Source organism: Trichomycterus rosablanca, chromosome 3 (assembly GCF_030014385.1).
Source record: "Trichomycterus rosablanca isolate fTriRos1 chromosome 3, fTriRos1.hap1, whole genome shotgun sequence".
In the NCBI taxonomy this organism is placed as follows: Eukaryota; Metazoa; Chordata; class Actinopteri; order Siluriformes; family Trichomycteridae; genus Trichomycterus; species Trichomycterus rosablanca.
In genome coordinates, this window is record NC_085990.1 from 674,114 (window position 1) to 702,104 (window position 27,991).

General features: G+C 41.6%; 3 protein-coding genes and 1 long non-coding RNA gene across 5 annotated transcripts in view; 3 read left to right on the forward strand and 1 right to left on the reverse strand.

Moving 5' to 3' along the window:
* Positions 1-1,104: 1,104 nt before the first annotated feature.
* sp8b (sp8 transcription factor b) lies at positions 1,105-3,070 on the forward strand. The gene is made up of 2 exons (XM_062992366.1): positions 1,105-1,125; positions 1,524-3,070. Exons 1-2 carry the CDS (start codon positions 1,105-1,107, stop codon positions 2,874-2,876), a joined length of 1,374 nt encoding a protein of 457 aa, XP_062848436.1. The 3' UTR covers positions 2,877-3,070.
* A 3,743-nt stretch (positions 3,071-6,813) lies between these two features.
* Positions 6,814-27,991, reverse strand: part of LOC134310037 (ATP-dependent translocase ABCB1-like) — a 31,485-nt gene continuing 10,307 nt past the window's right edge. The window contains exons 11-27 of the mRNA XM_062991553.1: positions 27,874-27,984; positions 27,650-27,775; positions 26,674-26,877; positions 26,372-26,542; positions 25,857-26,258; positions 25,637-25,786; positions 23,110-23,214; positions 22,374-22,451; positions 22,193-22,276; positions 21,819-22,022; positions 21,029-21,129; positions 20,804-20,944; positions 10,478-10,634; positions 9,491-9,688; positions 9,058-9,264; positions 8,242-8,388; positions 6,814-7,011 (exon numbers count right to left, since the gene is read on the reverse strand). Coding sequence (XP_062847623.1) covers positions 6,814-7,011; positions 8,242-8,388; positions 9,058-9,264; positions 9,491-9,688; positions 10,478-10,634; positions 20,804-20,944; positions 21,029-21,129; positions 21,819-22,022; positions 22,193-22,276; positions 22,374-22,451; positions 23,110-23,214; positions 25,637-25,786; positions 25,857-26,258; positions 26,372-26,542; positions 26,674-26,877; positions 27,650-27,775; positions 27,874-27,984 — 2,784 coding nt within the window. The remainder of the gene's footprint in view (positions 7,012-8,241; positions 8,389-9,057; positions 9,265-9,490; positions 9,689-10,477; positions 10,635-20,803; positions 20,945-21,028; positions 21,130-21,818; positions 22,023-22,192; positions 22,277-22,373; positions 22,452-23,109; positions 23,215-25,636; positions 25,787-25,856; positions 26,259-26,371; positions 26,543-26,673; positions 26,878-27,649; positions 27,776-27,873; positions 27,985-27,991) is intronic.
* Positions 11,256-11,849, forward strand: LOC134310731 (uncharacterized). The gene is made up of 2 exons (XR_010011333.1): positions 11,256-11,488; positions 11,763-11,849. It is a non-coding gene; the product is annotated as an uncharacterized LOC134310731 (long non-coding RNA).
* LOC134310729 (uncharacterized) lies at positions 12,410-18,709 on the forward strand. 2 transcript variants are annotated; one of them, XM_062992364.1, is made up of 2 exons: positions 12,410-17,124; positions 18,623-18,709. In XM_062992364.1, exons 1-2 carry the CDS (start codon positions 12,788-12,790, stop codon positions 18,663-18,665), a joined length of 4,380 nt encoding a protein of 1,459 aa, XP_062848434.1. In that variant the 5' UTR covers positions 12,410-12,787; the 3' UTR covers positions 18,666-18,709. The 2 variants fall into 2 exon arrangements, 1 of the variants encoding a protein (XP_062848434.1); XR_010011332.1 differs by lacking the exon at positions 12,410-17,124 and adding an exon at positions 17,204-18,348.

Below are 27,991 nucleotides of genomic sequence, written 5' to 3' on the forward strand. Positions count from 1 at the left end.
TTAAGTGTTTTTCTGCACCTCGATGGCACATCCAGAAGAACAAAAACACCCCCTGATCTATCCTGCTACAAGTTTCCAAAAAATATATTAAAATAAAGTTAAAATAAAGTTTCAGTCACTGTTAAAACTGCAGTAACGTTTTGTGTCATTTAGGAAATTCAAATATTTAATACTAGACAGAAAATATCACACTCCAGACACTTGATACAGAGGGAAATAAAAAGAAAAAGACATAAAGCAATTAATAAGTCAAAATTAAACATTATATTTATAAACGAACAAATAAGCTGCTTAAAGAAAATGACACCAAGACACAAACACAGAGAGTTTAACATCAAATGTAAAACAATCTAAGATAAGATTGTCTTAAAAAAACAAGATAAGACTTTATTGATCCCCTTGGGGAAATTAGTGAAGTGTGTAGTTATTTACACAAAAAAATCGCTTTAAAATGATGTTTATATATTATTGTGAAATATAACATATACATTAAGAATATAAGTAATATATTGCACCTTTTTAAATGCACTATAGACTTGTAAGTGTAGATATGTATGAGTGATAAATATTACATATTATTATTGTAAGCCCTGAAGAATCAAAACACACGAATATATTTTATTTAAATTAAACCCAGTTTATAAACTATGTCTAATACAAGTTTAAAATATTTATAATTATAAAAAACAGCACCATTTAAATGTTCATTATAAGGGTTTGCAGTGCTGCTGTACTACTGTAATGTCACGTTTAATATCAGCCAGTAAAGTGATTTATACTAAACCTGTAATAATAATAATAAGAAACAATAGAACTGAACTTTTGAAAACAAGTGAAGTGGCCCCTTTTTGGAGTGGGGGCTCTTCCGCTCCTGTATTTGGGGGGGGTGGAGGAACGTGTCGAGCGAGCTCAATTGATGACCTCACGCTAAACTGAAGGTACGGCCTCTCTGATTGGTCGAGCGGGTCACAGCGGCACTTCAAAGCCCGAGCTACAATTGTGCTGGAATGGGCGGATCACATCATTGTATTGCACACCTCCAAAAAAAACCAGCGCTCTAATTCATAAATATAAAACACATCCTCTGAGGAGGGCACATTTGTGATGGCAACTTCTTTTCTAGGGGTGAGTGTGAGGAGTTTCTTGCTGGTTTAATTAGTTCTTCCATTGTTCTGCAGAGGGGATTAAAATTGGCTCAGCGTGGGGACGCGGCCGCAGCGAGTGGAGAGAACCGGGCGAGGATTCGTGTTTCGGCTGAGATCCGGTTACTAGGCGGCATTTTCTTCTCATGTACCTAGTATGTGCACGCTTAAATGCTTACAATATTCAGCTACTTTGCTTAGATGAAAGTTTAGTAGTTTTAAAACTTTTATTCTACATGTGTGTGTGTGTTTGAATTGGTGCGCAATAGCAGCTTAAATGCACTTAAAAGTTCAGCGTTACCTGTTGGAGTCGGTAAACAGGAACGTTCTGTGTGTACACGGTTTCTGTTCCTTGCCTGAAACTCTTGTTCTTTATTCCAGGAGGAGCCGCGATTAGGTTCGACTCCTTTAGCCATGTTGGCTGCGACGTGCAACAAAATTGGTTGTCCATCCCCATCCGCAATCTCGGATACCACCTCGCATTTCGGGAAAGGATTCCACCCGTGGAAGCGTTCCGCGCCCAGCAGCTGCAGCCTGGGCTCGGGTTTGTCCTCCAGCTTCGGCGTGGCCAGGAACGGCACTGCTCTGGCGGACTCGTTCGGTACCAACGGCACCACGGCGTCCAGCGCCTTCTCGCTCACACCGGGCACCACGTCCAACTCGCACCTCGGTAACGACTACCCGGTGTTCCAGCCGCAGGCCACCAGCGCGTCACAAGAAGCCGGACATCAACCCGTGTTCATATCCAAGGTGCACACGAGCGTGGACAGCTTACAGGGCATTTACCCGCGCATGAGTGTGGCGCACCCGTACGAATCATGGTTCAAGTCCTCGCACACGGGACTGCAGGCGGGTGACGTGGGCACCGCGGGCGCTTCAGCCTGGTGGGACGTTGGCGCAGGCTGGATAGACGTGCAGAACGCAAACGGTGCAGCCGCTGCTCTGCAAACTCCTTTGCACTCTGGGGGGCTCCAGACGTCTTTGCACTCACCGCTGGGCGGCTACAACTCGGACTACTCCGGTTTGGGTCACTCTGCTTTCAGCACAAGCCCATCGCCGCACCTTCTGACCAGCGGTCAGCACATTATGGACAGCTTTAAACCGGTGCTTTCGTCCTACCCGGACTCGAGCCCGTCTCCTCTAGGAGGCGCCGGGGGTGCCATGCTAAGCGCGGCACCGGCCGCGTCGCTGGCTGGTTCGCCCAGGTCGTCTGCGCGTCGCTACTCGGGCCGTGCCACATGCGACTGCCCAAACTGCCAGGAAGCTGAACGCCTGGGGCCAGCCGGTGCCAGCCTGCGCCGGAAAGGCCTCCACAGCTGCCACATCCCCGGCTGCGGCAAGGTGTACGGCAAGACTTCGCACCTGAAAGCTCACCTGCGCTGGCACACGGGCGAGCGCCCTTTCGTCTGCAACTGGCTCTTCTGCGGGAAGCGCTTTACGCGCTCGGACGAGCTGCAGCGACATTTGCGCACCCACACGGGAGAGAAGCGCTTCGCCTGTCCCGTGTGCAACAAGCGCTTCATGCGCAGCGACCACCTGAGCAAGCACGTGAAGACGCACAGCGCGGGCAGCTCCGCTGGCTCGGGTTCGGGCGGCAGCGGGGGCAAACGCGGCAGCGACACCGACAGCGAGCACAGCGGACCCGGCAGCCCTACGTGCCATTCCCCCGACCTGCTCCAGTCAGCCGAGACTCTTCCGTCCAACCTGAACGGCCGCGCCAACTCCCTCGAGTGAACCGCACCGGTTTGGGTTTAAAACCTGGCACGAACTGGTCCCGAAGTTCACCCAGAACGAGCAAGGGAGGGAGCCAGGCTCAGTCCAAAGTTATCAAGAGATAACAGAACTGAATCAGATCTGACTAGGACAGATTCTGCTGCTCAGACGCAGGAATGAAGCGTAAAACTTCTGGAGGAAAATCTGGATCTGAATAAACTCGAATTGTCCTGAAATGTCAATCAGTGAAGAGTTTTGGCCTTTGCTGTTTGCGCAAAATCAAACGCTGGCACTTTATTCATGTAGGTACACTCCTGAACTTCACCAAGAGTGGCAACATTAATAAAAATACTGAAAAAAAATCTGTACTGTTGCGTGTTGCCACTTGTAATTTCGTTTCTATTATATTGTACAAATAGCCTATATGTGCAAAACTGGTCTTTATTCGAGCAGAATACAAAAGCTGATCATGTTTGTATGAATTGTACTTAATTTCTATCTCGGAAAGTGAATGTACATACTGACTCTGTATAGAATAGTTTAGATTATTACGCACCGGTGTAAGTTTGGGTAACGTATTGTCCAAGATACATTTTTTTGTATCGTAGCTATTTTAGTTGTATATCGACACTAGTGAATATATTAAATTGTACTGGAGTGCATTATTTGTGCAAAGCGTCCATATTTATCCATGAACTTTTTTATACTTATAAGTATATATATATATATATATATATAAGTGGCTATTTTATTTTTGCGCATTTTAAGTTTTCAGTAATACTGGAATTTAGAAAGGTGATCCGATGTTAAATCGGCTTAAATAATTTATGTCAGCATGCACTGTGAGATGAGTTCAATTCTCAGCCTTCAGTTTTTTTAGATCTGGCTGTAAAAAGCCTCAATAAAAAGTATCATGGATTCAGTGCTATCTTCTCTCTCTTTTAATTCTTTCGAGGTGTCAGAATGCAACGAAAAGTCATCCAAACTGTGTGCAAAAGGACTTTAATAATAATAATAATAATAATAATAATAATAATAATAATAATAATAATAATAATAATAATAATAATAATAATAATAATTAGTTTGGTTACGCAACACAACCCCTAATTTTTGCTTTGATTTAAAAAGCGTAAACCAAATTTAAGACATTACATTGTTTTGTAAAATAAAAAACAAACCTCAACAAAAGTGAATTTAATTGTTTTAAAGTCTTTATAATCAGAAATATCTTGATGCGTAAAATGAAATTCTGCTTTAGTTCGTTCATTTATAAGAAATGGAAATCTTAAGTGTATTAAAAACAGCACAGTTTCAGAGATATTAGTACAAACATTAAATACATTAAATACAGACGAGCTGCATTAAGATATGCTTCAGTTCATTAATAAATAAAGTTTATTAATACATAAAGACGCGCAAACGCGACACTAGACACGGAGCGTTTATTTTCACTTTTAAACTAAAATTATTTGCTTTCTCTTGGCTGAATGGAATCTACAGAGACTCTAGAATAAATACAGATAATATTAAATAATAATAAACACATCATACTGCAATCTTACAACTGTTTATTATTTTAATTCTTATAATTTTATGTATGTAAAATAAAGACCGAGTTTTAGTGACTAAGTGTTTTTACATTCATTTTTAGCCTTTCACAGTTTTATCATTGTGTTAAAGTATTATAATTTTAAAATTATGGCTGATTTTCATTAATAAATATGAGCCAGAAATCAGAAACTAGAACTAATGTACTACTGATGGAACTGAACATTATGATGGAACAAACAGCCCGTCCTGCATCTTCAATTCACTATAAACTTTTATTTATTACTTTGTAATAAATATTGTAAATATCCGAATATTATAAATATCTCAAATATAAATGTTGGATCGCACAGTGATCTACACAGAACAGAGTTTGTTTTAAATGTTTTAAGAGTAAAAGGGAGAAACTTTGGTTTAAAACGTGTCGCTGGTCCTGACCTGTGTACTGTGATGCATCTTCAGTTCACTCAGCTATCAGATCATGGTTCTCTTGAACTTCTTATTTATTTATTTGTTTATTGTTTGATCGCAGTGTGTAAGTGTTTGTGTGTCAACACTCGAAATGAGAAGGATGTGTGCTTAGAAAGCTTAGGAATGTTTGGGCTTTGCGCCCCCACGCGGTCACATTTAGCTACTGCACCCTTCTATTACCCTCACAGAAATAAAATCCTGAAACAGTGACACTCTTATAACTCCTATAACAGAAACATCATCTTTAATTCACCAGAAGTACAGAAAATGATCAGGAGGATCTGATTTATTAAACCTCTCCAACATTTAAATAACCTTTGTGAAAAAAGTCTGTACACCAGGTCAGAAGACATTTTATCAAGGGAATAAGACTTAACTAATAATGTAATTTACAGCAAATGTTAATTAACGTTTTGTTTAATCTAGTGCTGCATTTTTTAATTCTTATCTGAACAGGTCTGAACTGTGTGTGATGAAGCCCAGGGAAAATAAACTGGGAAAGATCCAGTCAAACTCAGCACCAACAACTGACTAGAAATGCAATCTACTGTACACATGAGTACTGATCCAGTTCTCCTAACAAAATGATCAAAAACTAAATATAAATAAATAAATCAGTGATGCGCTCAGTGTTTATGTCCACATTTATACATGGAATTAAAAAAGCTTTGTTGTGTTGCAGTGGGAAAGTTAATGATTAAGTGAAGGCTTAAGGAATAAAGTATTCAGACTCTTTGCTGTGACGCCGCAACTTGTAGTCAGGTTCATCCTGTTTGCATTCATTAACTTTGCGACCTGATTTATCCATAATTAAAGTCCACTAGCTGCATTTTCCATTGATTGGATGGTAGTTTGGTACAAACATGGTCTGTTAGGGTCCACAATTCACGCTGCTTTATCAGGACGAAACAATACATGGAGTTCAAGGGACCGTCTGAAGATCTTCACAATCAAACTGTGGCGAGGCGTAGATCAGGGTCAAAAATGTTCATTAAAATTCATCCTGATGTTTACAGGCAGGTCGGGTCAGATTGTGACCCAATACAATCTGTATGATTGAGCAGAAATGAAGACCAGACAACATTTTGTCAGTTGACACCAGTCTGGTCATTCTTATCCGACATCTTTAAGCTTTTTTCTGCTTTTATGCACCTCTTTTAAATAAATAAATGCGTAACTTTATCAAGCCTTCAGTTCTGGTCTGTATTTGGCATTTTTGGCATGTTCTTCCCATGTACGTGTACTTTGCGCACTCCATTTCCTCCACCAAACAAAACATCCAGTCCATCCAGTAGGTGGATTTTCTACTCTAATCTGCTCCTGATGTGAGTGTGTCTGTCCACAATACAACACATGTAGTATATTGCCTAAAGTATTTGGACACCTGACAGTGAGCTTGTCTAGCGTCACATTTCAAAAGCAAACCATAATAAAATAGAGTGACCTCAATGTAATTATTGTCAGCTATAATATCATCTACTCTGTGGGAATTTGTGCCCATTCAGTAGTAAAAAAATATAACAGCATTTGTGTGGCTGGGTGCTGATTGATCAGTCGGTGTTCCGGTTCATCCCAGAGCTGTTGAGTGGGGCTGAGCTCAGGGCTCTGTGCTTTTCTTCATGTCTTTATAAAGCTAGAACTCGAAAGGACCTTCCCTAAAGAGTTGCTGCAAAGTTGGAAGCATAATTTCCTTTGTATAATCGGCCACCAGATACCATTTGATGTGGTTGGTTGTCCCAATACTTTTTTCCATTTAGTCTATATTTCAGTTGTGAGCCTCCAGAAGCAGATTAGAAGTAAAAGAATGAATTAAAAATAAACTTTTATAAACATTTTAATGTTTAAAATAACATATCAAGACAGCGTATAATAACTTCTGATGCACACAACAACATAAAATCTCAGCATTTTCATTTATACAGTAACAAAGTCACAGTTAATGAGAGACTTGGGCATTTACGAGGGCGTAGTACGCTCCTTCTTTGGCCATTAGCTGGCTGTGGGTGCCCTGCTCGGCCACCCGTCCGTTCTGAATGACCGCGATGATGTCCGCATTCTGGACGGTGGTCAGGCGGTGAGCGATGACGATGCAGGTCCGACCCTGTCGAGCATCATCCAGAGCTTTCTGCACAACCTGGACCACAGAACAAGGAACAAATTAACAATAGCACACTTTAAATCATATATAGGAACACTATCACAAAGCTGGTACGTTTGTGGTGCAGAAATTGTGTGCAAAACAGAATTTTTACATAAAAATACAAGTCAAACAAAAAAAAATTTTTACAAAGATAAAACGTTAAAATTTTATTTTTAACTGTAATAGCAGAATGGACTCGTATTTAAATAGTGTTGCAGTGGCGCCATCTGGTGGCGTCATGTATTAGCGCATAAAGGGATTTTAAATATTCACTATTAATCTTTTTAAAGTAATTTTTTACAGTTATAATGACAACAAGGCGCTTGGGTGGGAGTAAGATCCGAATTCGAATCTCAGCTGTGCTATCAGTCAGCCGGGTGTCTACACAGACACGATTGGCTATGTCTGAAGTGGTGGTGGGGCGTTGGATTTGCACCCTGTCCAGTGGTTTCCTGCCTTGCACTTAGTGTTTTCCGGTGGATCCTGACACGCATCAACCCTGACCAGGATAAATCGGTGGTAAAGCGAACAATGAATAACAAATAGTGGAATTAATAGTTTTCCAGTGGCCCCATCTGGTGGCCACATGTATTAGCACATTATTTATTTATTTGTTTACATAATTATTTACAGTTTTAATGATAAAAAACAAAGCGCTCAGGTAAGAGCAAGATGTCAGCTGTGCTGTCAGCTGGCCGGGTGTCTGCACAGACACGTTTGGCTGTGCCCACAGCGCCCAGCCATACAATTGCTCTTTTGAATGAATGTGCACAAATTCCCATACCCAGTCTTTTAAAAAGCTTGTCATAAAAAAAGCTGTTGTTCTAGCTGAAAAGATCACATGGCAGTCACTCTATTTTAAAGGGGATGTCCAACAAACTCATGGTCAGGCGTCCAAATACTTTTGATTATAGTGTATATCTGATGCACTATGCTGTTATCTGTCGTCTGTAACAGTACGATATTTATAAGAGTAGATATTAAACGCAGTAGATATTAAAAACAGATCCTTCTTTACAGATTACTAGCGCTCTCTTCTGGTACATCTCTGAAGTGCGCGCTGCAGAGCATTAGATAATTAAATGTTCAAAAATACCTGATTGATTTCCTCAAACCATTAAGGTTTATTGCGTTTAAAAGATTGCCCCGTGTACCCGTCTCTCATCGTCAAAGCCTAGCGTCAGTCAGGAAAGAAAAGCTCTGCTATAGGTAACGCTGACAGACCTTCTCGCTCTCCGTGTCCAGGGCTGAAGTGGCTTCATCCAGCAGCAGGACTTTGGGCTGGCGGACCAGAGCTCGAGCGATAGCGATCCTCTGTTTCTGGCCTCCAGACAGCTGAGTACCTTTATCTCCCACACGCGTGTTATATTTCTGAAAAAAAAATGATGCTTTAATTTTATAATAAATACAAAAAGATCGGTGCGTGACTCTCCATGCCTGAGACTGTGCCCTATATGATCCCACCTGAGAAGCGAGAAGAACAGCGCAGCTGGTACTGCACACGTATCGGAGGCTTGTGTTAGTTATACAGTAGAGGAGTTGTAGCCTAGTGGTTAAAGATCTGAACTAGTAATCGAAAGGTCACTGGTTCAAGCCCCACCGTAGCCACTGTTGGGCGCTTAAGCAAAGCCCTTAACCCTCAATTGCTTAGATTGTATAGTATTGTCACAGTACAGCTTTGGAAAAGAGCATCTGCTAAATGCCAAAAATGTAATAGTAAGTCACAAGCAGTACAGGGGAAATAGCATCGGGGAATCGGATATGACTAGATTGGGAGGAAAATGACAAGGGAAATGCATTAAAATTATACTGATGTTTTAATGGCCAGGTGATGTTTTGTTCAATCGTAAACCGTTTCATTTTGTTTTATTGCTAACAGGAGGAGAACGTGACGTGATCTTCTGCTCTTGTAACTTAAACGTGGTTTCTGAGGTGCTTGTAAGGGGAGCTTTTACTGACCCTTGACCTCTCTTAATAACAAGGCATGTTTGCTTGCAGAACACGTACTATACGTAGAACCCTACAGAACGGCGCGTGTACCTCTGGCAGGCTGAGTATGAAGTCGTGGATATTGGCACTCTTGGCGGCCTGCACAACTTCCTCCAGCGTGACGTCACGGCTGTTGTCTCCGTACTGGACGTTCTCAGTGATGGTGCAGTCGAACAGAATGGGTTCCTGAGAGACCAGTCCAAACTGGGAGCGTAACCAGGCCAGGTTCAAGCTCTGTGTGTTCATCCTGTCCAAAAACTAAAGACATGGTACCATTAAGATTGAGTTACATGGTGTATAGAAGAATAGTTTGAAATGAACAATGTTTTTAAGCCACTACAAACCCCACTTCCAAAAATATTGGAACAGAATTAACTTCATTGTAGTTTGTAAATCAAAACATGTTTGGACTTTGATGCTGTAACAGACAGTTGGGACGGGTAAAAGTTAATAGAAGATTCAGGTCCAGGGATGCTGCGCTCACCACTTGCCCGCTGGACTGACTGTAGAAGCGTTCCAGCAGTTGGACTGAGGTGCTCTTCCCGCAGCCGCTCCCTCCCACCAGCGCCAGCGTCTGCCCTCGAGCCACCGATACATTCAGACCCTGCAGAATCTTCACGTTCGGGCGCGTCGGGTATGAAAAGTGCACGTCGTGAAACGTTACATCTCCATCGAAGTTCGGCTGAAAACAAACAGGAAATCGGTTACGGGAAAACTGACTCAATTCTGAGACTCGCTCATGACTCCAAGCCATCCGAACGAGTCCTGTGTTCTCTGTTACTAGGGTGTTACCAGCAAGTCCGTCAACTTCTTTATGCTTTAAGATGGATAACCCACTTGGCATCCTGGTGACCACCTTCTGTTGGTCCAATAATCAGTTCTGATGCCTCAGTGCCCACTGTAGGTGCTTTAAACAATGGACAGAAGTTGCCATTGGCACATGACTGGCTACGCAGCCCCGTACACCCAAGGTTTGATGAACTATGTGGAATCTACCCTGTCGACAGTCAGTGATCTCCTCAGACCTTCTCAACTTTATCAGTCAGCCCCATCAAGCTGACCTTAATCAGAGTTGCTGCCCAGATCTGTAGCGTTCAACACGTAAACTGTGATTAACAACCATCAGCTCAATATTTAATATATTCCTGACTGATATAAAGGATTATTACCCAACAAGCATCACTGTGCACATTTGTGGAGGTGGTCCTAACTAGCTCATTAATAATCCAATAAATCCAAAATAAGAAAGTAAGGAGTGTCCAATCTATAAAGGAGCAGTATGGATGGATGTTATACAGATAAACAGTTCTATCAGGGCTATTTTTAAGGACAATTGAAAGGTTGTGGGTTTAAACTCCAGCTCTGCCAAGCAGCCACTGTTGGGCCCGTAATCCTCTCAGGTACAGTGACGGACTGAAGATTGGACACCCCCGGCACGACATGTATCATGATTAAAAGACACGTAACTCACTGGTTTCTCTCCTGCCTCGCTGTAAATGTCGATCTCCGGCGTTTTCTCCAGCAGGTTTAAGATTCTCCCGGCTGCTATTTTAGCTTTGGCAAAATCCGGAGCGAACGACGAGGACTGGCCGATGCTCATGGCGGCGAAGATGATCACAGAAAACACCCTGATAAGAAGTAAACATCATCAGCATATTACAAGGGTCTTCAAAAAGTTTTCGCTCTTTTTGAACTTTATTTATTAGTAATGTAAAAAACAAACTCCATCACTTTTCTACATTGTCGCCTTGCGTTGCATTTTTCTAGCGTCGTACCAAGGTTTTTTTTTCTATTTTACTTTCTGTCTCCCATTTTCTCCCCATTTTTGCAGAGCCACCTGGGCTCCATTCCAACTCCAAACAAACGTGTTTATTTCCTACTTTAACAACATGACTACAACAAACAACAGGACTTTTACTATAGGTTTAGCATGGATGTGATGTGATTGAAATCATGTGATTTCATGCAGGTGATGTCTCAGAAAGGGGCAGAGGATATGTCTAAAACCCCCAGGATATTGCCTAAAGATGTCAGAGACCAACAATGTTCCTAATTGTCATCAGTTTATGTCTTTGACATGTATTCAAGCAACGAAATGTGTATTGAAAATGTGTTTACTTTTTTCCCCCCCCAAACATTTGTAGTTGTTCCACGTTATCAAATATGATTGACTATATAGGACAGCATGCTTTGAGTAATGTGAGAGTTATTTAGGCTCAAATTCTTTAAATGGGGAGTGTAAATAACCCCAAAGAATAACAATGTTTTTGTATTTGTTTAGTAAGTGCTAATTATTTTGTATTTTATTGCCTGTGAATTTAACCACCACATACAGTATGTTTGTATGAGGGACTTTTATTGTGAAACTAGGTGAACTCAGGTTAACGGTAAAAAACAGATTAGTTTGGCGGCAGAGCAGCAGCTGAAAGGAGCAAATAAAGCAGCTTTTATATGGTTTTAGCCCCCCTTTAAGAGGCACAAGGTGTGTAAGTTATGTTTTATTGTTAATTAGTATGTTTATATTATCTATAAGTAAAGTTTGATAAATGCGTCTGTCGGAAGGATCCGCACATTAGCGCGAATGCTAAAGCTAACATTGCCCAACGTATGTATGTAATGCAAGAGGGTAGTTTTGTATGTTTGCAAGGGTATGTAACGAATTGTTATGTTAGTTTATGTGCTTATGTACATGTTTATATGGAAAGGTTGTTCTAGAAGAATGTGTCATAATTGTTTGTATGTTTTATTTCTTTCAGCTCTTACGGTGGTTTATTTTGTATTAATGCTCAGAAGGTTTAACGTAAGCTGTCAAGGAGAAGCAATAAATGCAATTTATACCATCAGTCAAGTCTCAAGCCATCATTTAAAGGGGGATGCTACAGTAAGAGCTTTGGCTTTCACCGAATCACTGTGCTGCAAAATAAAACGGCTTTTACGGATAAATACACGGACAGCACAGAGTCGGTGTGGTGGTCAAGAAAGTTTTAAGGCACACTGCTACATTAAGACCTGAAACATGTCCACATCCACATTAAACACAAAGGACAACGAAGAGCAGATTATTACTCTTCAAAGAGAGATTGAAGAAGGCAGAGACATTCTCCAAAGAGAAACTACAGAGGGCGCAGTAAGACGAGAAATAAAGGAAAGCATACAGACTAAAGAAAAAATTCTAACTGAACTAAAAGGTAACGTTCAAAACACTAAAGAGCTGCCCAGAAGATCTGAACGCCCACGAGTTCTTACAGAAAAAATGCAAACTTATCAAAAGGAGGAATTTCTTAAAAAAGAGAAAAGACTTTTAAGTTTGTATGAACAATGGAAAGTACAAGCCCGAAAGGCAAGGCAAGAATTGAAATTAGATATTTCAGAAAGTCATTTGACATTGCTAATAGACAGTCTCGAAGGGGCAAAGGGTGACATTAACAAACTTTATGACGAATTAAGAGAATACATTCCACCTGCTGCTGATGTAAGGCGTAAGGTTGATGCCTGTGATGCCGTGACTAAAGACATTATCAAAATAATTTATGAGAGATTAACTGGTGTAAATGGAGAATTTGATGCTGAAATCGAAAGGCAACGTCTGCGTGAGCTACTTGTTCCTGACTACGCTTGTTCCATATATGGTTCAACAGCTTCACAGTCAAGCATCAGTCATCACTCCGATTCCTCTTGCATTGCAGCCAAACGAGCAGATGCAGCTGCAGAATTAGCAGCAAAAGAGGCTGAATACAAGGTCTTACAGGAGGAAAGGAAAGTTAAGGAACGGATAAGAACCATGGAGGAACAACAGAAAAAGGAATTAGAAATTCACAAGTCCGAATTAGAATGCTTGCAAGCTGAAAAGAGCGTCAAGGCTGCTCACGCCAGACTAGAAGCTTATGACAGAGAAGTGAAACAAGAAAATGACATTTATTCAGTTCACAGGGATCCTGCAAGTCAAAGTCATGTGTCTCACTCTGCCAATCAGCAGTCTAATGAAGTCCGATCAACTTCAACAAACGACATATCTTTCTTAGCCCAAGCTGTTCAAGACAGCATAGCCATGAACAGACTGCCAGTTCCAGAACCAACAGTGTTTAATGGCAATCCACTTCACTTCATTGAATGGAAAGCTTCATTTATGTCACTAATAGATAGAAAGAACATCCCTGCATCGGACAAACTGCACTTTCTTAAGAGATATGTCAGTGGTTCGGCCCAAAAATATCTTGAGGGCACCTTCTATCGTAAGGACGAGGAAGCTTATAATGATGCGTGGAAGAAGTTAAATCGGCGATATGGCCAGCCATTTATAATTCAAAGAGCCTTTAGAGAGAAGCTGTCAGATTGGCCGAAATTACAGTCCAAGGATGCTGAAGGATTAAGAGATTTCTCTGATTTCTTGAATGCATGTCTGCAGGCAATGCCTCATGTGAAGGGTTTGGACATTCTAAATGATTGCGAAGAAAATCAAAAGTTGACACTAAAATTACCAGACTGGCTAGCTACTCGATGGAACCGTCAGGTCACAATAGCCCTCACAGAAGGAAAGGAATTTCCCTGTTTCCAGGATTTTGTTCAGTTCATGACACTAGAAGCAGAAATTGCCTGCAATCCAATCACTTCCACTTTTGCACTACGTTCATCTGAGTCTTACAATGATCAAAGGAACACAAAGATTAAAAGGAATAAGGCCAGTGTCTTGAACACTCAAACTCTTGAAGACAGTAATGATCACCCAGCAAATCAAGAAAGAAAGAAAACTCAGTGTATGCTGTGTCACGATACCGGTCATTATCTGCATAAGTGCCCAGAGTTTATGTCCAAGTCTCTAGAAAGCAGAAGGGCTTATGTTAAAGACAACAGGCTGTGCTATGGTTGTTTAAGGCTGGGCCATGGTGCCAAGGAATGTCGGCGTCGACACACCTGTGAGTTGTGTAAAGGTAGACACCCTACTTGTCTCCATGACGACAACTATAAGAAAACCACTAAGGGACCCTGGCAAAGCAAGGATTCGCGACCAAAGCATGAAACTGAGCCTACGGCTGTTATGTCACTCAATGTCCATAGTAAAGGTCAAGAAGTTAGTACCTCAATGATAGTGCCGGTATGGGTGTCTTATAAAAGGAATCCATCTAAAGAAAAGCTTGTTTATGCGCTTTTGGATACGCAGAGTGACACCACCTTTATTGATGAAGATGTAAGCAAGGAATTACAGGTGGCTACACAGCCAGTAAAACTAAAACTTACTACAATGATGGGAGAAAATAGAATCATGAAAAGTGAAAGAGTTTCGGACCTTTGTGTAAGAGGCTATGACTCCACTATACATATTGACCTCCCTTCTACCTACACAAAGGACTGTATACCTGCAAATCGAGAGCACATACCAACTCGTGAGACGGCAAAACATTGGGAACACCTCACAACCATCGCAGATAGTTTACCTCCTCTTCTTGACTGTGAGGTCGGTCTCCTAATTGGATACAACTGCCCCCGAACTCTAGTCCCAAGGAGGGTCATATCTGGTAAAGATAATGAGCCATATGCAATTCTTACAGATTTGGGGTGGAGTATTGTAGGCTGCTCAACACTGCAAGCTGGTACATTTATGGCAACTGGTCATTGTCATCGAGTAACTGTTAAAGAGCTCCCTGCAATGACACCAGTCGATGCAATCAAAATTCTCGAGTCTGATTTTAAGGACACCCATGGAGATGGCAAAACTGTCTCTCAAGAGGATCTAATTTTTCTGGACATACTGAGGAAAGGCATAAGGAAAAATGAACAAGGACATTATGAAATGCCCCTGCCATTTAAGGAACGACCATGTCTGCCTGACAACCGGCAGCTTGCTATAATAAGACTCAATCACCTAAAAAGGAAATTCTCTGTAAATGAGAAGTACAAGGATAATTACATTATCTATATGAAGGATCTCATTGAAAGAGGTGATGTAGAGGAAGTACATGAAGAAGGTGCTGGTGGTGAAAAATGGTACATTCCTCATCATGGAGTATATCACTCAAAAAAGCCGGACAAGTTGCGAGTTGTATTTGACTGCTCTGCAAGACACAAAGGTAACAGCCTCAATGAACACCTACTGTCAGGTCCGGATATGATAAACAATCTAACAGGTGTTCTCATTCGCTTTCGCCAGCATCACATTGCTTTGATGTGTGACACTGAGAAAATGTTCCATCAATTTCATGTCCCAATTAAAGACCGTGATTATCTACGTTTCTTGTGGTGGACAAATGGAGACACTAACACACAACCCCGAGACTACCGAATGAAAGTCCATCTATTTGGTGCAGTGTCTTCTCCAGGTTGTGCGAACTATGGGCTAAAACAGCTGGCAAAAGATAACAGTCATTTATATCCAATGGGTGCACAATTCATTGCAAGAGACTTTTATGTGGACGATGGAGTAACAAGTGTAGAGTCAGCAGAAAGGGCTATTGAGCTGGCACTAGAAGCACGTGAACTATGTGCAAATGGTGGTCTCCGTCTTCACAAATTCGTATCAAATAGTAATGTGGTCCTACAGAGTATTCCTCCATCAGAACGTGCAACAGACACTAAAACGAAAAACCTCACATTGAATGATATGTCTCTTGAGAGAGCACTTGGAATTCACTGGGACATTGAAAGTGACAGTTTCACATTCAAAATTACAGCAAAGGACCAACCAGCAACACGTCGGGGCATACTGTCCACTGTTGCCTCCATCTACGATCCCCTGGGTATTGTCGCTCCATATCTCCTTAATGGCAAAGGGATCCTGCAGGAGATGTGCCATCAAGGTACTGGTTGGGATGATCTACTACCTGAAAGACTAAGGCCACGGTGGGAGAGATGGCTAGATGATCTCACAAACTTAGAAAGAATTAGTATAGCCCGATGTTATGTACCAACTAACTTTGGGAAGGTGAATAAAAGGGAACTACACCACTTTTCAGATGCTAGCAATAAGGGATATGGTCAATGCTCCTACCTGAGGTTGAAAAATGAAAAGGGAGAAGTTCATTGTGCTCTTATCATGGGCAAGGCCCGTGTTTCTCCTTTGAAGGTAGTTACCATACCCAGACTGGAACTGACAGCAGCAGTAGTCTCAGTCACAGTTAGCAACATGCTCAAAGAAGAGCTAAGCTACACCAACGTGGAAGAGTTCTTTTGGACGGATTCCAAAGTTGTATTAGGGTATATAAACAACGATGCTCGACGCTTCCACACCTTTGTAGCAAATAGAGTACAGAAAATACGCCACTGTTCGAATCCTCAACAGTGGGCCTATATATCAACTGATGAGAATCCCGCCGATAATGCCTCCAGAGGAAGAACGATAGATGAGCTACTTTCATCTAATTGGTTTACGGGCCCCAAGTTTTTATGGGAAAAGGAAATTAAACCTTCAACAGAATTGATCCATGATCTTCCAATAGGAGATCCGGAAGTCAAAAGGTCCCATGTACTTCAGACAAGGACCAAAGAACAAGTGACCCTTGCAGACAGGCTGTCTAAGTTTTCCTCATGGTCACGAGCCATCAAAGCAGTAGCACGTCTTTTACGTCGTGTAAAGAAAGACAAATCAAATACACTCTCCACGGTAAAAGAAAGGCAAAGCGCAGAGCTTCTTTTCATCAAAGATCTACAAAAGCAAGCTTATGAAAATGAAATAAAGCTGTTGAGCAAGGGAAGTCAATTGCCAATTCACAACAAACTGTACAGTCTTGATGTCTTTCTGGATAAAGATGGTGTACTCAAGGTGGGAGGAAGACTTGGTCATTCATCCTCCTCAAGTTCATTCAAACACCCAAAGGTCATCCCTAAAGGTCATCACATAACCAGTTTGATAATTGCTCATTACCATGAGAAGGTAAAACACCAGGGCAAAGGCTTCACTATCAATGAAATCAGATCCAATGGCTATTGGATTACTGGACTAAACAGAGCAGTTGCATCTCACATTCATCAGTGTGTTACATGTCGAAAGCTCAGAAGACCAGTTGAAGGTCAAAGAATGAGTGACCTACCTACAGAACGGGTAGAACCCTCACCACCGTTCACTTTTTGCGGGATGGACTGTTTTGGTCCATTTCTGACTAAACAGGGCAGAAAGCAACACAAAAGGTATGGTTTGCTCCTTACTTGCTTTTGTTCTCGTGCCATTCATATTGAGATGTTAGAAGACATGTCAACTGATGCATTTATTAACAGCTTGAGATGCTTTATTGCATTACGAGGTACTGTTCATCAGATAAAGTGTGACCAAGGCACAAACTTTGTAGGTGCAAAGAATGAATTGAAGGCTGCATTACAAGAACTTGATATGGATAGACTGAAAACCTTTCTTACGGAAAATCAGTGTGAATTTGTTTTGAATGCACCTCATTCCAGCCATGCAGGAGGAGTATGGGAGAGGCAAATAAAGACTGTGAGAAACGTGTTAAATGCCACACTTCTACTTTCGTCAGGAAGACTCACCGACTCATCTCTACGGACCTTTCTCTATGAAGCTATGGCAATAATTAACAATCGTCCACTCACTGTCGACAATCTGAATAGTCCCAACAGTTTGGAGCCTCTCACACCAAATCATCTAATCACTATGAAATCCATCACAGCTTTACCTCCTCCAGGTAAATTTGAAAGAGAAGATCTGTATGGTCGCAAAAGATGGCGTCAAGTTCAGTATCTGACAGAACAATTTTGGAGTCGTTGGAAAAAGGAGTACTTGCACAACATCATAGCAAGACAGCGTTGGCATATTACTAAAAGGAACTTGCAAATTGGAGATGTAGTGATAGACTCACAGGACACTTTACCAAGGAACTGCTGGAGACTCGGAAGGGTCATAGAGACTGTTATTGATAAGGACGGTCTGGTTAGAAGGGCTAAAATCTCTTTAGGAGATAGAAATTTAAACAAAAAAGGTGAACGTCTTGGAAAGCCTTCAGTGGTAGAACGACCAGTTCAAAAGTTGGTTTTATTGCTAGAAGCGGTTTAGAATGGTACAAGGACTGTAAACTGTGAAACATTAAGAGTTATTTCAAATGTGGAAATTATATGTGCATGTTCTTTAGTTAAAACACATATAATTTGGTGGGAGTGTAAATAACCCCAAAGAATAACAATGTTTTTGTATTTGTTTAGTAAGTGCTAATTATTTTGTATTTTATTGCCTGTGAATTTAACCACCACATACAGTATGTTTGTATGAGGGACTTTTATTGTGAAACTAGGTGAACTCAGGTTAACGGTAAAAAACAGATTAGTTTGGCGGCAGAGCAGCAGCTGAAAGGAGCAAATAAAGCAGCTTTTATATGGTTTTAGCCCCCCTTTAAGAGGCACAAGGTGTGTAAGTTATGTTTTATTGTTAATTAGTATGTTTATATTATCTATAAGTAAAGTTTGATAAATGCGTCTGTCGGAAGGATCCGCACATTAGCGCGAATGCTAAAGCTAACATTGCCCAACGTATGTATGTAATGCAAGAGGGTAGTTTTGTATGTTTGCAAGGGTATGTAACGAATTGTTATGTTAGTTTATGTGCTTATGTACATGTTTATATGGAAAGGTTGTTCTAGAAGAATGTGTTATAATTGTTTGTATGTTTTATTTCTTTCAGCTCTTACGGTGGTTTATTTTGTATTAATGCTCAGAAGGTTTAACGTAAGCTGTCAAGGAGAAGCAATAAATGCAATTTATACCATCAGTCAAGTCTCAAGCCATCATTTAAAGGGGGATGCTACAGGGAGATTTTAATGTAGAAACCTGATTTTTTTATAACCCTGCTTTGCTGGAGTATACAATAATAAACCAAAGACATGTAGTCAGAAATGACCCCTAGGAACACCATGGCTGGCTTACTGAGCAGTGGGATCTACCTGTTGAACCCAACCCACATTACTATTGCATTCTTTATTATTCTGCGGTTTACAGTTACACCTACCCAGATCACAAAGAGACCTGTCCCCGTCAAGTTCACACAAATAAATGTGCACAAAGAACACTAATAGGTGTGGTATCAGGCTGTAAACACAATATACATTGAGGGGGACACGTCCCATGTTAGAATCCGTCAGTGTTCCCGTTAGCTGTTGATCTGGCAGGAATGTTTTATAATATCAGGAACTCAATGGATTTGTTCTCCCCAGGGTTCCATACATTTACAGTACATTCATTACCTTGGTGTATGTCATGTCTTCTCTGATTATTACATCTACATTCTTTAACTTAGTGTGGTCAGAAAACATCTTAGAGATTACAGAAGGCTATAATTTGTTATACTGATATTGGAATGAGTTGCAGAATTCAGGATTCAGCACTGTTTGTATAGACTGCAGTAGTGGTGAATAATCAGAATAATGCCTTCTACATTATAAATAATTTAATTCACAAGCGCAGGGTTTGGACCAAAGTGCAAGAAAACACTTTATTGGGAGTGTTTGTGTGATTTCAGTATTTATGTTGGTCACCCTGCGCCGGATTCGAACTCGATGTTTAACAATGAAAGCGCTCCGCTCTACCGTTGAGCTAAATGAGCAGTGACGTCATCAACAGAATTTCCTGCCCAAGTCTCTGCATAGATTACCACTAAACGGTATAAAAAGCGTTTGAACGTGTTATAAAAGCGATAATTCTAAATAACCGATCAGATCGCAGGGTAAACCAGACAGGTATGCCTTAATTACTGTGATTTCAATTCTAATTTAGAAGTAAATGTCCCACATTTTAAGTAAACATAACAAGCAACCGAATCTCCTCAACTCACTGCTCACGTTCTAAATTAATTTTAAAAACACTTTAGTTTAGGACAGAGGGTATTGTTTAGTTTTTTTAATATATATTTTTGCATACCATAAAGCATACTGGCTCAGTCAACGAGAATTAAAGACTAAAGCACTGCGTTGTTGTGAACTCACGCTAATATAGCATTGAGTCCAGGTGTTGCTAATACGCGTTAATGAGCGCGGTGTTTCATGGGAAATGTAGTTCTTTTAAAATACGGCGTTACGTTATTTTAGCTTATTTTGCTGGTCAGCTAAATTCTCCTACTGTTTTGTACGACTGCATATTAGGGCCACTTAAATTTTTTTAAACAGTGTTAATTTTTAAAGATTTTGAGAATAAAGTCAAAATACTATGGCTTAGCCGTGTCCTGACCGGCGAGTTCTGCTTCAAAATATCTGACAATTTCCTAAAAGTCTGTGGTGTTCTACCGGCTGTAAGTTAATTTCATATTAAACATGCATTTAATATTCAAAATTCAAACCTAAAATTCAAAACTCAAACTTTAAATCAATGCAGTTTCTTGCAAAGCCATGTTAGCGCCCCTATACTAACAACAAACCTGATGCTGATATGCCAGGAGAATGAGAAATTCTTTATTTGTGAAAACAATACCAAAGTAAAACCTTACAGAATCCTTAATGTTCTGTATTTTAACACCAGGAGGTTGCTAAGCCATAATATTTCACTTTATTCTCTAAATCTTGGACAGTTGTAGCCTAGCGGTTAAGGTACTGAACTAGTAATCAAAAGCTTGCTGCTGTTGGGCCCTTGAGCAAGACCCTTAACCCTCATGTGCTCTGACTGTATACTGTCACACTATTGTAAGTCGCTTTGGATAGAGGCGTTTGCTAAATGCTGAAAATGCAAATCATTCCCAGTTTACTCTCCAAATCAATTTTTTACAGTAGCCCTAATATACCATCAAAGTTCTGAACTTTTCAGGCTTTCCTGTGTTATTTTTGGTGGCTAGTGAAAACACAAACTATATGTGATGTTTTGCACCATATGCACTTACAGGAAAACGTTTTCATACTGTGTGTAGCAATGTGCTATCAGCCAGGCTCCGAAACAGAAGATTGCTGCATTGACTAGGTACGGGATGGCTTGAGCCAGGGCGAAGGTAATTCCATAAATAGGTGCTTTAGCCAGGGCAGACCTACAATACGTATAAATAAATCACACTTACTGTATGCACTTGACTAATATACACATATGAACACGTTTAGGGACTGTGATGTACCTGTATGGTTTACTGAGGCTGTCATTAAACTTCTGGAAGAAGACATTTTCTTTTGTTAATCCAACAACAGTCCTGAAGTTCTCTACGGTTTCTGTAGATATCTGCAGACCAAAGTATTAGTGCAAGTTAGTTTAGATTTTCATACCTACCCTGTGTGACCAGTTTCATGCATGTCCCTCATATTTGTTCAATGTTATATATACTGATGTTCATTAAAAAGGACTTTACCTTCATAGATGTAATGGAAGTCTCGATGTATATTTGGTTTAAGGACTTTGCTTAAGACCCCAACAATTAATCTAAGTAATATAATTTTAAAAGTGTTTTTTTCTCAGTGCTTTCTTATCTGTGGACAGATGAAACCAATCTAGAGCTCCATGGCATTGCATACCAGTGTTTTGTTTATAGACGACAAAATGAATCCTGTGAAGAAACGTGCACCCTATTCACAGTGAAAAATAGAGGAGGATACATAATGTTGTGGGGCTGCTTTGCTGCCACTGAGACTGGAGGCCTTTAATATGTTACAGGAACAATGAAACATATGACGACTAGGTTTAAGTTAAACAAAATGGGTCCTACAGCAGGATAACAACCCAAAGCATGCATCCAAAGTGCAGAAGAATGGCTTTTTCCACCATGTCCTGGATGGTTCTTTACCCCTGAGACTACTCGTTCTGTACTTAATATTCAGGGCTGCCAGTAATGTTGAGCACAACTGTATCAAGTCAAGAGTCAAAGGTAGCCAAGGAAGTCAAGGTACAGACACACATGATTAAAACCCATATACCTTGCCTGACATCTCGAGTGCACCTTGGTCTTTAGAAGCATGACCCGCCATGGCTCTCATCTGGATGAAATTGGCGCCAGTGAGGAGGGGCACAAAGGCAAGAATTAGTAGAGTTAGTTGCCAGGAGTGTACGAAGGCTACAATCATAGCGATGCCCAGGGAACAAATAGAATTTGCTGCCAACCCCAATCTGGATCCTGATGCCTGATGAAGAGGATACATGAGGTAAAAAAGGGATTATTATTGGTGCATTGATAGAAATATTATAATTTTTTGGCTACCATCATGACAGGGCCCCGAGAAGGGTTAAGCAATAATATTGAATTGACAGTATAATCTACAGTACATGTACAACATCACTAGGTTCCACTCACTCCTTTAACAAGTGATGCATCCGTTGCTAATTTGGTGGTCAGGACTCCCACTGCGTTATTGTGGTCATCAAACCAGCCAATTTCCTTCATGAGAAAAAGATGATCAAAAGTTTATCATCAATAAAAACAAACAGAATATGCAGAATAAATGTTAGACCAGGTAAATGAAGTGCTTCCATACCTGTCTCAGTATGGCTTTGAAGGCGTGGCTTCTTAACCTCATGGTCAAAATCTCTCCGGACTTACCAAACATGAAGCCCTGTGTCGACAGCAGTTGAAAAGTATTAGAATGTAAATATATTGTTATGATTATTGTTTTGATTGCTTTCGTCATACACACAGTGATTATAGGATCTTACTCGGGTGGTGTAGTGGTGAAGTACTCTAGCCCAGAAACATGATTGGCTAATGTTCAAGGGTGGGGTGGTTGAAACAGCCTAGCCACTGGGAGGTGCACTTGTCAGTGTACTCACAGTGCAGGTCCCAAGCCCGGATATAAAGGGGAGAGTACCGTCAGGAAGGGCAGGTCTGGTATGAGGACCAGATTTGCTGTGGGCAAAGTTTTTAGGTACAATTCTTGCACAGGAGTCAAATAGCGGTGACGTTGTGTATTTGCTAGTGTCAGTGTATCACAGTCGGCTATCTACAGTTTAAGTGCTGGATCAGGACTAGTCTAGCATTCAGTTTAGTCGACAGGGAACTTGAGAGAGGAACCTGAGAGAACCTCAGAGACTAAGCACTCAGGGAAATATTAGAATAAACACCAGGTACACCGATGAGGTAATGAAAAGCAACAAATTGGCTTCAGTGTTTGACATATGAGAATATGTACATGGTAGGGGTGCCTCACAGATTATTCCTAGGCTATATCTAAAGTATACGAATGATTAATGAAGATAAGATAGGTGAGACACAACCTGAAAGAAGAAGGTGAGAAATGCCACGACTCCAACGAGAAGAAACAGAAGCGAAAACATCAGAGTCTTTTGTCGCTTCACTTCAGGATCGATCTCAGCAAACACCTAACAAACAACAAAGTTTGTTCTCATAAGTCTTTGTACCATCTTGGTTTACTTGGAGTATTTAAAACAAACACAGTAAAAGCTGAAGTGAATCGGGAATTAACCGATTTGCTAATTATCGAGTTCGTTATAAAATTTTCTATCCAAAATTCTTGAACGTGCTGTCTATAACCAACTATCTGCCTTTCTCACTCAGAATGACCTCCACGATCCGTACCAGTCTGGCTTCAAGGCAGCGCATTCTACAGAAACAGCTCTTGTAGCTGCTACTGAGAAGCTAAACTGCCAAAGCAGCCAAACTGTCATCGGTCCTCATTCTTCTTGACCTCTCTGCAGCCTTCGACACAGTGAATCACAGCATTCTCTTGTCCACTCTCTCCAACCTTGGAGTAACAGGTTCAGCATGGCAATGGATGGCCTCCTACCTGGAAGGGCGCTCCTACCAAGTGTCATGGAGGGGATCCATATCTCCCCCATGCACTCTCTCAACCGGTGTTCCTCAGGGCTCTGTACTTGGCCCACTTCTTTTCTCTATCTACACCTGCTCTCTGGGCAAGGTCATAGCCTCCCATGGCTTCTCCTACCACTCCTATGCAGATGACACTCAGCTCGTTCTGTCATTTCCTCCTTCAGACACGCAAGTCTCAGCTCGCATCTCAGCATGTCTGCAAGATATCTCACAATGGATGTTGGCTCATCATCTAAAACTTAATCCCAGCAAGACAGAGATGTTGCTCATTCCTGGAGATCAGTCTCCAACCCAGGACCTAGTAATTTCTCTGGATGACTCCCAGATCAGACCATCTGATAAGGTAAGGAGTCTTGGTGTTGTCCTTGATAACCAGCTGACATTCTCTCCTCATATAGCCAACATGACAAGATCATGCCGGTTCCTCCTGTACAACATCAGGAAGATTCGTCCATTTCTCTCCAGGGAAGCTACCCAGATTCTGGTGCAATCACTTGTAATCTCACGGTTGGACTACTGCAACTCCCTTCTGGCTGGAGCTCCCATGTCCACGATTAAACCCTTACAGCTCATTCAAAATGCAGCTGCACGTCTGGTTTTTAACCAACCCAAACACTGCCACATCATCACCCCACTGCTGCCTCATCATCACCCCACTGCTGCCTCATCATCACCCCACTGCTGCGTTCTCTTCACTGGCTTCCTGTAGCTGCACGCATTCAGTTTAAAACACTGACGCTCGCCTACAAAGCCAAAAATGGACCAGCCCCAAGCTACCTTCGTGGCCTAATCAAACCCCGCTCTGTATCACGCAACCTCCGAGCCTCTAGTCTCGCTCGACTTGAGCCCCCATCCAGGACTAAAGGAAGACAAGCATCAAGGCTGTTCTCTGTTCTAGCGCCGAAGTGGTGGAATGAACTTCCTCTGTCTGTCCGAACATCTGAGTCTCTTGCTGTCTTTAAAAAACGATTAAAAACCTTCATCACCTTTTTACTAAACACTTAGGCTGACTTGTACTTATTTACTAACATTTTGTTCCATTCTTTTCCATTTAAAAAAAAAAAAAAAAAAAAAAAAAAAAAAGGCACTTTGGTTCTATCAGGTTTTAGCAGTTATTTGTGTTCTTTGACTGTTGTTTTCCTAAACTTGAGAAATGAAATGTTCACTATAGAAGCACTTCTGTAAGTCGCTCTGCATAAGAGCGTCTGCTAAATGCTGAAAATGTAAATGTAAAATCAATTAAATGATTTAATCCCTTGAAGCCAAATGTATCCTAGTAATCCAGGCCTGCATATCACTTTCACCATGATTTTTTTAGCCAAGTAGCGTACACCCATGTCGAGTCCATTTACTTCCTCTCTTACTTACCTCATGTACGTTTCCTACCCCTTGATGAACCGGGTGCTAATTAACACAAGCTGAGCCTCTGTCATTCAAGGAACCCCAGTTCTGGTGGTGTCAACGCTGCCTGGCCAAACCTATGTGGTGGAAATTCTGCTGGTGGCCTTCATACAAGGAACCACACAGATCTGCACCTCATCCACCCAGCCACCCCACAGGACTCCCAATCCTGGCAGTGTAGGAAGCTTATGCAGCAGGACATGTATTCCATCTGCAAGATTCATGTCCAACTGGGACCAGGCTATGCATCTCGCATTAGCTCGCTGCACCTCCTTTTACCCCTCCAGAGGTGGGCATGGTTAAAACATGGTCTGTGATTCCTAGATTGGTCTGCACCCTTGGTGGATGGATGCCCTGGGTTCAGCATCATGTCATATAAATAAAAAACCTTCAATCGTCCATGTTGTTTGAATAAGAAATGGGTAAATTACCAAGCTTAGCCAAAATATTTTGCACAAATGATGTAGCCCTTGCACAAGGACATGAATAAAATCCTACACTGAGAAACAAACATTAAACCGGAGCCAAAAGCTAATGAAGACGATTACTTACACCAATGATCTTTGCAAAAAGTATAGCCACACAAGGGTAGACGCCTCCTCCAACGATGCTGGCGAACATCCCTGCCATCATGTACGGCCACTCAGATTTGTTAAGGGCCAAGATCCTGGTGAAAGGGACGTCAGGAAGTTTTTCTTCTTCCTGATTTTAAGATCGAAATAAATAAAACTGGATTGACAAATGCAGAAGAAGCTTCTCAGAAATGACTTACTTGTTCCTGTTCTCGTCTTTTGCTCTTTTTAGATTTTCTCCTCCTTGAGCGTTTCGACGGGTTCGTTCGCAGAGATCTGCGGAGTTGTTCTGAGATTTCGTCAAAGCCAGCATTTTCAGTCTGTGCCGCCGTCAGGTTGTCAAAATTTTCCGTATCGGTTGCTGATGATTCCTCACACGTCTCTTCTTCAAAGCCGCTAGATTCAGGTTCTTCTTCGGTCTCGTCGTCTACGTTCCCGGATGTCTGGGCGACGAGAGAGTAATAAACTCCTTTCTTGTTCATGAGCTCTCTGTGGGTTCCCTGCTCCACCACTTGACCATCTTTGAATCCGGCAATGACATCAGCCGTGCGGATGGTGGACAGTCGGTGAGCGATCACTATGGTGGTCCGACCTGCTCTTGCCTGCAAAAGAACGTTCAGATGATCACAACTACTATCCACCAGCACATCTCCAGAGAACCTTCCACCTTTACTGATGGTAGGTAGTTTGTAGAGAAGCATCGCTCTGGTGTTACCTTATCTAAAGCAGCCTGGACGATGGATTCACTCTGTGTGTCCAGGGCTGACGTGGCTTCATCCAGCAGGAGGATTTTAGGGTTTTTCACCAAAGCTCGAGCGATGGCGATTCTCTGCTTCTGCCCACCGCTGAGCTGAGCACCTCGCTCTCCTACCATAGTGTTCAGCTTCTGCCTCGGGAAACCAAAAAAAAAACAAGTCAGGTATTAAACCGGTTATCAAACATTTGTGATAACTCTCTGAGTCTTTTACATCAGCACGCCAACGTTTTTGTAATTATAAAGAGCTTTGAGTCTCTCACGTCTGGAAGTCTGGAGATGAACTCGTAGGCGTTGGCCTCTCTGATAGCTCGCTCGATATCCTCATCGGTGGCGTCCTCACGACCGTAGCGGATGTTCTCGGCTATGGTGGTGCCGAAGAGTACGGGCTCCTGGCTCACGATGCCCACGTTCTCCCTCAACCAACGGACGTTTAAAGTGCGGATATCTCGACCATCCAGGGTCACCTGCAAACACGGATACCTTGGTCAAAGCAAACTATCAAACGTTTGTGTTAAAGCTGTAACCTTCTACACTTTATTTTATTATTAGTCTATCCATCTGAGTTTTATTGATCACTTGGATCAATAGACTAATAATAAAATAAATACACTAATGTCTAGTTGCACTGTGGTCACATCTAATAACACATTTCCACCGGCATGGTGCTGGTGCTAAAATCCTGAACACTTTGGTGCTTTCCACCTCAAGATGGTTCTCGACCAAAAACTTGGTGCCGTTCTGGCCCCTGTAATTTTGTTGGTCTGAAACCAACAAACCTGTGACACACAAGCAGCCAATGGGCAAGAAGGAAGGAAGGTCTTAAATAAATAAATCCTTCATACCTGCTTACGCAATTTGTCCCTTTGTTGCCCCGTTGTGCTGTGATTGGCGGTCCAGATATAAAATTTTATGAGACCAATTTAATCTGACAGTAAAACTGACCAATCACATCGTCCCTCTCAATTGGTGGGCTTCGTTATGACTTTATGACAAGTTCCGCTCGCTGTGCAAGCTGCAATTATACCTTAGCCGCATCTGCACAACCGTCATGTGAACCGTCATTCGAACTCCGGCTCGAAGCGGAAGCTGTGATGTGATGTGTGATTCCATTTCAATATTTCAATGTAAGAGTCACTCAAAGGTTTGTTACTCTAAACTAGCATTACTGAAGCTGCAAACTGGAAATCGATGTTTACATACACCTTGATGAACAATAAATATACTTGATATACGTACCTCGCCTGCATCTGGATCATAAAAGCGCTGCAGCAGTTGAATGGTGGTGCTCTTCCCGCAACCGCTGGCTCCCACCAGAGCGATCGTCTTACCATGGTGGACTTTCAGGTTCATTCCTTGCAGAATCTACAATGGAACATGAATGTTTATAGTTATATTATTGTGTTTTTATTCATTTCTATACATCATTTTACAAAGATAAGTTCTTTAAACACTTAATTTACCTTCACATCTTTTCTGGACGGGTAGCTGAAGTGGACGTTCTTAAACTCGATGTCGCCCATGATTAGATCCGGTTTGTATCCGTCGTTTGAACTGCTGTCGATAGGACGAGGCTGAGAA